The sequence below is a fragment of the Aplysia californica genome, unplaced genomic scaffold (assembly GCF_000002075.1).
Source record: "Aplysia californica isolate F4 #8 unplaced genomic scaffold, AplCal3.0 scaffold00969, whole genome shotgun sequence".
NCBI lineage: Eukaryota > Metazoa > Mollusca > Gastropoda > Aplysiida > Aplysiidae > Aplysia > Aplysia californica.
Window position 1 is genome coordinate 70,208 of NW_004798239.1, and position 9,583 is coordinate 79,790.

Here is a 9,583-nt window from a genome sequence, read left to right on the forward strand (position 1 = left end):
TTACTTTTGATTGCAATGAGCATAGCAACAATACAATGTATTCCAATAGTTCCGTGGCATTGTTTTAGCTATACGCTATACGTACGCCTTGCAACTTTTCTTGCAACTTTTGCTACTTTTCCTTGCAACTTTTTGCAACTTTTGCTATTTTCAAATGCAACTTTCTCTGAGGACAGTACTGTGAGCTGCTTTTCTCAAGTGGGAAATAAGCTGCAAGCTTGCGGGAAACAGCTGAGTTGAAAACTGATGTGTTGATTTATCCTTGGGTCAGAAACACGATTCTAGAGACGGGGTAAGTAATTTTCGAGACTCACGTGAGCATATACGTCTAGACAGCTGAGAGATGAAATCTACAAACAATGAAATGTGGTGGCAGGGTGGTGTCGCTGTCTCAAAATGAGCGGGAAGCGAGAATAAAACATAGCGAATTATAGTCTCGCTTAAAGCTAGCGAGACTCTCGCGGGAACCACTGCATAGTATGGCCATTTAAACAGAAATAATATGTTACATTATTATATTATTTCCTCTCGTTCCTGCTCAGCCCCGCTCCCTCGCTTGTAATGCCCCCCCCCCCCCTCCGCGCCTTAGGAGACGGGTTCTCATAATCTCATTTGATTAATTTTGGAGCGGTAAGGACCGTGCGACATGCTCTAAAACTCAGCCATTCACGTCATAGCAATTGCTTATAACATTATCACAATGTATGACCATCTGCCAATTGTCTACTCTAATGATGTCAGTGCGAGGGGTTGGTGGGTGCTCTAGTGTGGTTTGCTCCTTCTTTCTTATCAAACTTCTGTCGTCCCCTTCTCCCCTCCCTTTTAGTGTCTGTTTCTCTTCTGTAACACTTTTAATCTTCGGCACTATCATGACCTAATTGTACCCCGAATTCCGTAAAACCTTTACTAAAACCAAAACGTATGATTTCAGCATCCAATCTGTAACATAATCCATTCACTGATATATCGGTTTATCATGTATTTATGGAGGGTCAGTTTGATTTTGAGAGTGTCATTTTGATCAGGTACTCAGTGAGAGTTTCCTGTAAGTGTAATGCTCCTCAAAAGTAACTTATGTGTGACATGTGTGTGTGCGCGCGAGCATGAGTGTGAGTGTGTGTGTGCGTGTGTGTGAGTGTGTGTGCGTGTGTGTGAGTGTGTGTTTGTGCGTGCGTGTGTACGTTTGTGTGTATGCATATGTATGTATGTAGGTACGTGTGCGTAATTGATATTTTCTGTTCACTATGCAGATCTACGTATATGCGAGCACAATACTAATAATATCATCATCATCATCATCATCATCATCATCATCATCATCATCATCATCATCATCATCATCATCATCATCATCATCATCATCATCATCATCATCATCATCATCATCATCATCATCATCATCATCATCATCATCATCATCATCATCATCATCATCATCATCATCATCATTGTATAAAGCAGATATTAAAACAGTTCAGACCTGGTAGTGTTTCCAATAAATATTTTATCCAAAGTTCAACGTTTCGCCCTCAACGGGCTTCCTCGGGAACATTCACAAAATAAATGACAAGAATCTAGATCTACACAAACTATAAAAACTAGAGTGCGTACATACATGTCCCAACACTTAAGGGGGGGGGGGGGGGGGGCTACACCTGGAGGCTTATCTCGCTTACTACTGGACCGAATATTACCAAATTTCACACATATAACAAGCATAGTAAGGAGTCTTAAAATCCGTAATCAAATTTGAGAAAAAAGTTTCGTTTCCATATATACGCCGCCATATTGGATTTTTATTGACATGTCTTACGTAATGAATACCGATCGCTCATGGAAATTGATTGTTTTTTTGCATGCGTGTTCACAAACATTAGATCTAAAAATTGGTCTGTTGTTTTTTTCCTAATCGAATTAGGAAATGTTTTATGAATTTTTTCCTGAGGTAGCATTCAAGTTTGCGAAAAATCCGTGAAAATCCACACTCCAGACACCACCACCAAAATCTCTTCCATATATCAAAAATTCAAAAGACAAATTTTTTGTATTACCTCTTCTCTCCACACTGTGAAAATTTCATGAAGGTTGGATGAAAAATGGTGGAGTTATTAAAAAAAGTATAGAGAAAAGTCGCATTTTGAGAAAACGGCCGATAAAGAAAAATAAAATACTGACTTTATGAGGAAATGGCGTTTACAAACATGCCCGGTATGGGAAAAAATACGGTTTATGGGTGTTCTTATGCCATGAAATAGTTGTAGGAGAGGCTGAGGAAGCTAAAAATGCTTACAACTCAAATTCCATGATTTTGAGCCGAATTTTGATTTTGGAGGTGCCCCCCGCCCCTTAAAGGAGCGGTGAATACAAATCGCAAAGGCCAGAGAGAAGGGAACACTAGGGCCAGAGGTGAGAGAGAGAGAGAGAGAGAGAGAGAGAGAGAGAGAGAGAGAGAGAGAGAGAGAGAGAGAGAGAGAGAGAGAGAGAGAGAGAGAGAGAGAGAGAGAGAGAGAGAGAGAGAGAGAGAGAGAGAGAGAGAGGGGGGGACATATGCATGGAGATAAGGAATAGAATAACGGAAGGGTGCGTGAGTCGAAAAGGCCAGAGGAAGGGAAACACGAAGGCAAAAAGTCGGGGAGAGAGAGAGAGAGAGAGAGAGAGAGAGAGAGAGAGAGAGAGAGAGAGAGAGAGAGGAGTGGGGGAACTAGTACGTGGAAGTAAGGAATACAACTGAAAGGCAGGGCCAAAGGGAGGGGCCAAAGGGAGGGGGTTACAGGAACATAAGGGGTATTTAGTACATTGCTTTGTAAATTTAAGGCCTTAAAATGGGGCTTGTCGATCTTTAGGCCAGAGAGAATTTTGTGAGACCCCAAGTTCCAAATCCACATTGATTCTTTTTGGTTAAGGGGGGGGCTACACCCCCAAAATCAAAATTCGGCTCAAAATCATGGAATTTGAGTTGTAGGCATTTTTAGCTTCCTCAGCCTTTCCTACAACTATTTCATGGCATAAGAACACCCATAAACCGTATTTTTTTCCCATACTTGGCATGTTTGTTACCGCCATTTCCTCATAAAGTCAGTTTTTTATTTTTCTTTATCGGCCGATTTCTCAAAATGCGACTTTTCTCTATACTTTTTTTAATAACTCCACCATTTCTCATCCAATCTTCATGAAATTTTCACAGAATGGAGAGAAGAGGTGATACAAAAAATTTGTCTTTTGAATTATTGATATATGGAATAGATTTTTGTTGATGGTGTCTGGAGTGTGGATTTTCACGGATTTTTCGCAAACTTGAATGCTACCTCAGGAAAAAATTCATAAACAATTTTCTAATTCGATTAGGAAAAAACAACAGACAAATTTTTAGATCTAATGTTTGTAAACACGCATGCAAAAAAACCAATCAATTTCCATGAGCGATAAGTGCGGTATTCATTACGTAAGACATGTCAATAAAATCCAATATGGCGGCGTATATAGGGAAACGAAACTTTTTTCTCAAATTTGATTACGGATTTTAAGACTCCTTACTATGCTTGTTATATGTGTGAAATTTGGTAAAATTCGGTCCAGTAATAAGCGAGATAGCCTCCAGGTGTAGCCCCCCCCCCCCCCCTCTTAAGTTTTTCTTTAGTTGGATATTGGACTATTTCAATACCCTGAAGCTGCAAATCGGAGGCTCCATTGTGACCAGGACTGTTGAAATGTTGGCCAACTGGTGTGCTAGAGTTTTTGTGAACTGAATACCTATGGTTATTAAACTTAGCTCTTAGTGTGGTGGTAGTTTGACCTACATATTGAGCTGGACAGACTTTACAAGATATGAGGTAGATTACAGCTTCACATCATCATCATCATCATCATCATCATCATCATCATCATCATCATCATCATTGTATAAAGATGGTATTAAAACAGTTAAGACCTTGTTGTATTTCCCCAAAAAAATATATATTTCACCATCAAAATCATCATCATCATCATCATCATCATCATCATCATCATCAGCATCATCATCATCATCATCATCGCCATTATGTACGCTTACTTGTTTACTTGTGTGAAGCACTGACATCATTGCACAAGGGGCATCCCCATAAGCGCTCCGTCCCCTGAAGAAGCACATCTCGAAGTGTGTAGATGCTGACGGTTCCAAGCAATGGTTGATTCCATAGCCTTCTGCTCATCCCACTAAGTCGTGAACTTCTGCAGGAGTCTCATCCAATTCCAAGCTCACGAAGTCGCTCAAGATTATGGTATTCCGACTCTTCTTGTTCTTTTTCTTGTTTTTCCCTGACTTTTTCAATTTTTGTCAGGGCACAGCTTCCCTTCAGATTTTGCGTTCCCAGCGAGCTCATCAGATTGCTCATTGCCCTTGACTCCAGCATGGCCCGGGGTGAAAATCCACGTGAACATTTTCAGTGTTGTCTTCTTCAGGAGCTCTGTCCATTTAGCTCCAAGGCTCCCACTTTCAATCTTCCTCAGATTGCTCGGAGAGTCTGTGACAAAGATCACATGTGCATGACGAGTTATTGTGACCCATTTGAGAGCCTGAGCGATTGCCTCTATCTCCATTCTCAAACTAGATATTGTCATACCGTATTCTCTCTGCTGTTCCTGCACCAATCTGCCACTCACTCTTGCTGAGAAGCCCCATCCAGATTTTCCTCCTCGTTTAACAGATCCATCCGTGTATACAACCACATCTCCGCGCCGTGAGTTTTCTTCAATCAGTTGTCGTATCTCAGCATCTGTCGCCCCCCTGCGGCCACTCTCTACATTCTCTGTTCAGCGTAATCACTAACTTCCCAAAATCTCGCTGCTGTCTCTCATTCATATTTATCCATTCTTCATCCCACTTTATATCTTCCAGTAGGCAGACTTCTTTGATGGTGTTTTCAGCCTCAGCCATCTGAGAAGCTCCTCGTTTTAGGCGATTTCCTTTGATTGCTCCAATGGCTTCGTGAAGTGGGTGTTGCTTATCAGCCTCCACCCTCATGTACGCCCTGACCCGAGCCACCTTGTGTCTGTTTCCACTGACATGAGGCCCAATACATGCCTCATACAGGTAATTGGTGTATCCCTGGTTCAGCCTAGTATGATGCGCATGGCTTCATTTTGAACTCGTTCCAACTTTTCCAGTTGGGTTTTTGTCATTATGTAAGTACGTTGTACGAGCGTATGTGTGTGCATGCGTATGTACAGAGTGTCTGAAAAAAACATACTTTAAGTGCAGTAACTTGTTCATCTTTAAACCAATTTTAACCAAAATTTGAACAAATTAAATTCAACTAGGGGGACTTTAAGTTTGTAATATATAAAGAAAATCACTCAACGTGTTCGAGAAATATCAACTCTTAAATATTTTTTGCCCAAACTGAGATAAACGCAATTTTTTAACTTCTTAATCAAAAGTGTTCCGCTACAGAGGAGTGATCGGCCTGTTCTTGTTTCACGACAAGATCGAAAAACCACGACATCCACATCAGATAGGTGTCTCACCGTGCTGAGAAAGTTTCAGAGAAGTTTGGGGTGTAGAAGGTATTATCCTGTAGAGGCCTGGTTCCAGATGGACGTAAAGAGTGGCCCTTGTATGGTTGCAAAAAAGGTTTGGGAAACGCCGTACGAGCCGAAAGTTTACAAAAGAATGGTCAGTACCTTCATTGCAACTTGGGCCCCTTCAATTACTACCTTTGGACTTTTGGCTCTTTTGTTTATTTCTTTTTGTTTTGTTGTTGTTGTTTGTTTGGGTTTGGTTTTTTTGGTCCTTGGTCCTTATTGGGTTTTTTGGGGGGTTTTTTTTTTTTTTTTTTGGGGGGGGGGGGGGGGGGTGTTCGTTGTTGTTTTTTTGGGTTTATTTGTTGTTATTTTTTTGTGGGGGGGGGGGGGAGATCTACTTGGATTTTTTTTCAGAGTCTATGGAATTAACTCACAAACAATTGCTCATTTGAAATTCAATGTTGAACAGGACGTCCAAGGAATCAACCCACAAAATGCCAACGGGTTATTCAAAATTTCCAGTGATATATTGAAGCTTGTATGGAGAAAAATGGCCCTCACCTCCTTGAGTTTTTTTGGCAATATAGCGTTTCCATAAAATTTGTTCGTCAATGTACATCATGACTATTTGAAATAGGACAATAATAGTTGATTTTTAAGAAGTTGCAAAGTTTTGCGTTTCACTTAGATTAGGTCGAAATTCTAAAAACTTTATAATTTTCGAAAACGTCAGTCGATTTTTTTTTTCATTTTGACAAATGCAAAGACCAAGTTAAATTTTATTTGTTCGAAAATTTATTGAAGTTGGTCCAAAGATAACCGAGTTATTGCCCTTTAAATGGGTCCTCTTTTTTTGTTTTGGACACCTTGTGCCCTGGAACATGATATGGATGGATGGGGGGGAGATTTGCGAGGATAGTTGGATGAATGGAATGTTTTAAAAAATTAATAACTTCTCAAACTAAAAGAAACGTTTTTGCCTCTTCTCGTCCACAGACATAATGGCGTCACGAGGATCAGATGACACAATAAATTTATTTCTCATCGGGAAAACTGGTCATGGAAAGAGTTCTTCCGGAAATTCTATTTTGGGGCGAGAAGCGTTTTATGTATCGGATAACACACAGTCAGACACCGCTCATATTCAGGTTGGCTTTGGCCGACAGCAAGGAAGGAAGGTCATGGTAGTCGATGGTCCAGGGACTAGTGAAACCCGCATGGGGATGGGAGATGCAGCAATGAAAATGGTACAAGACATGGAACAAGGAATATGCCTGTGCCCTCAGGGTATTCACGCCATGCTTCTTGTTATGAAATATGGGAACCGTTTTACAGCCGAAGAGCTGGGTACAATAGAGACCCTTAAGTCTGTGTTTGGGCCAACTTTTGTGAAAGACTTTTGCATCGTACTGTTCACCCATGGAGATGTCTTTGACACGCACAACAAAAGACAGAACCCACGTACCACGTTTGAAGACTGGTGTCACCAGCAAATTGGAAAAATACAAGACTTGTTTAAAGAGTGTGACAATAGGGTAGTACTTTTTAACAATTTTAACACAAAAGCAATGGAAGATCAACGAAAAATCCTGTTTGGACTGGTGGACGGTTTAAAGAGCAAGGGTAAGCCTTACACAAAGGAAGATTTCGATAAAGTCGCCTTGGGAAGAGAGCAGCTGATCGTTAGGGCGAACGCCTCACGAATGAGGCGTGAGATTCAGGACAAGATTGATTACCTCGTTGGTAGATTGAACAGCCTAAGCCAGTGCACTGTGCTGGATCCTGTAACCAGCGGAAAGTTCGAACAGCTCATGAAAGATGCCATAGGTCTTGAGGAGGAAATAAACATTCGAGACAAAGGTACGGGAGTCTTACAGCACCTTCGTCAGGTTGTGCAAGCCACACAACGTAACATTGAAAGTCAGGTTAAAGTCACACAGTCCATGCTGAGGGAGCAGGAGAAAAATACGGAAATGGAGCTGCTACAGAATAGGCTAAAAGAGATTGCGAAACGATTTGAATAGTAAGGGGAAAAAAAGAGTTGGAAAGATTATCTGGGTCATCTTTTTGGAAGAAGCAACCATGACTGCCGCTGGTGGATTGTTGTTGGAGATCAGGGTTAGGTCGTCTAGGCAATGAAGGTTTCAAATCTGCTCGTGTATTTTTGGGCGCAAAAAAAAAACCTCTTAACTAACCCCCCCCCCCCCCCCCCAAAAAAAAAAAAAACAACCCCAAAAAACCCTCACCAAAGCAAAAAAACCACCCCCCCCCCCCCCCAAGCAAATAAACAAATAACTAATAAACTAATTTTTAAAAATAAATAAATAAATAATTTTTTCACAAATGATAATATTAGAATTTTTAATAAATTATTTTTTTAATATACGAAATTTAAATACCCCCCCCCCCCCCCCCCCCCCCCCCTTTCCTAAAAACAAAACAAAACATGCAAAACACATAATAAGGATTGTCTGCAGGGAAGAAGAATACGAAAGTACCATTTTAGTTGTTTCCTTTTTCCCTAAGCTTAACATTAACATATTATGTGTGGTGGCAAGGGGAAACTGGGCGTATTATTGTCTTTCTGAATTGGAAAATGTAGAAAATGAGCTTGCATTATATTAATAACTCTAATATCTTCTTGCGAATTGCTGTATGGCTAGATATAACTTTGTATTTCTGAGGTAGATAGATAGACTGAATGAATGGCTCGGATACCCCCCCCCCCCTTTCCTCCCTCAATGACCATATATGTTTCATCAGTAGGGGCTCCATTGCGTACATTGAGGGTTGCAGGCCTGGCCTCATATTTGTAAAATTATCAACAGCAACAACACAATAATACACACACACACAACAACAACAACAATAACAACAACAACAACAACAACAACAACAACAACAACAACAACAACAACAACCAAAAATAAAGGGTGACCTTATTTAGGCCACATATGGCCCAAATAAGCTAACCCCCCCCCTCCCTTACCTTATTTAGGCCACATCATATGGTAGATTTCTTGAACTAACCATGGATCCGGAAGGTCAAGATTCTACTGATCTTTTTATTTAGTGCGGGGGATTATTTAAAAAAAGGGGATGATACTAAATTAAAAGTGGACCAATGGTAAGAGTCGTGTGTCTGTGTGTGTGTGTGTGTGTGTATGTGTGTGTGTGTGTGTGTGTGTGTGTGTGTGTGTGTGTGTGTGTGTGTGTAATGTGTGAATGTTATTGTGTGCATGAGTGTATCTCAGTTGTACGGTCCAAATGCACATTATTTTGTTGAGAATTTTACATAAAACTCAACTACAAAACACCTTTATACAAAGTCACAGAAATATTATTTTTGTGCTTATTGAGGTACAGTACAGGATGATTTTACCTGCAAAGATAATTGGACAAAATGGGCAATATCTTTATTTTGCTAATGGTCATATTTAGACAAATCCTATATCATTCTCTTTTTTTTTTTCTTAACTGCTCATGGTTATTAAAAAGTAAGCCAACTAGATCAAGGTAGTAATTTCGGATTCCTAATATTCTGGGCATTCTTAAAAGTTTTTAACTTGTTTTTAGCGCTTTTCTCAACGTAAAACTGATTCCGTTAAAAAAAACAACACAACAATGACCATATCTTTCCTTTTCAAAGTTTTGTGCATACATTTGTGTGAAGCTATATTCTATGCTTTCGAGTACATGAAAAAAGCTAATATAGTCAAGCAAAATGTTCTTCAGAGACATAGATCTAGTAGAAGGCCCACTCAAACATTTCGTAAACCATGAAAAGATGACCAGAAAATAACAAAATTATCTTATGATCTTCACTTGGACTTGCAATTTTTCTACCGCATTAGATTTCTATCTTTCTTTTTTTTTTCTTTTTTTTTACATTTTTCTTCCCTATTCATGATAACTGGCATGTATTCAAGTATTGTTTTCAGTTATTATCAAGGAAGTGGATAGGCGGCCCACGGGGTCTATCTAGCCAAAAGGATAGGTGGACCTCGGGGTCTACCTAACAAAATGCTAGGTTTTAGGATGTGAACACCGTAGTCAGCTTAGTGAAATAAGTAGATCTAGG

At 40.0% G+C, this 9,583-nt stretch overlaps 1 protein-coding gene across 1 annotated transcript; it reads left to right on the forward strand.

Annotated features, from left to right (window-relative positions):
• The first annotated feature begins 6,330 nt into the window (after positions 1-6,330).
• Positions 6,331-7,529, forward strand: LOC101853589 (GTPase IMAP family member 5). Its single transcript, XM_005110934.3, has one exon. It carries the CDS (start codon positions 6,504-6,506, stop codon positions 7,524-7,526), a length of 1,023 nt encoding a protein of 340 aa, XP_005110991.2. The 5' UTR covers positions 6,331-6,503; the 3' UTR covers positions 7,527-7,529.
• Positions 7,530-9,583: the final 2,054 nt, after the last annotated feature.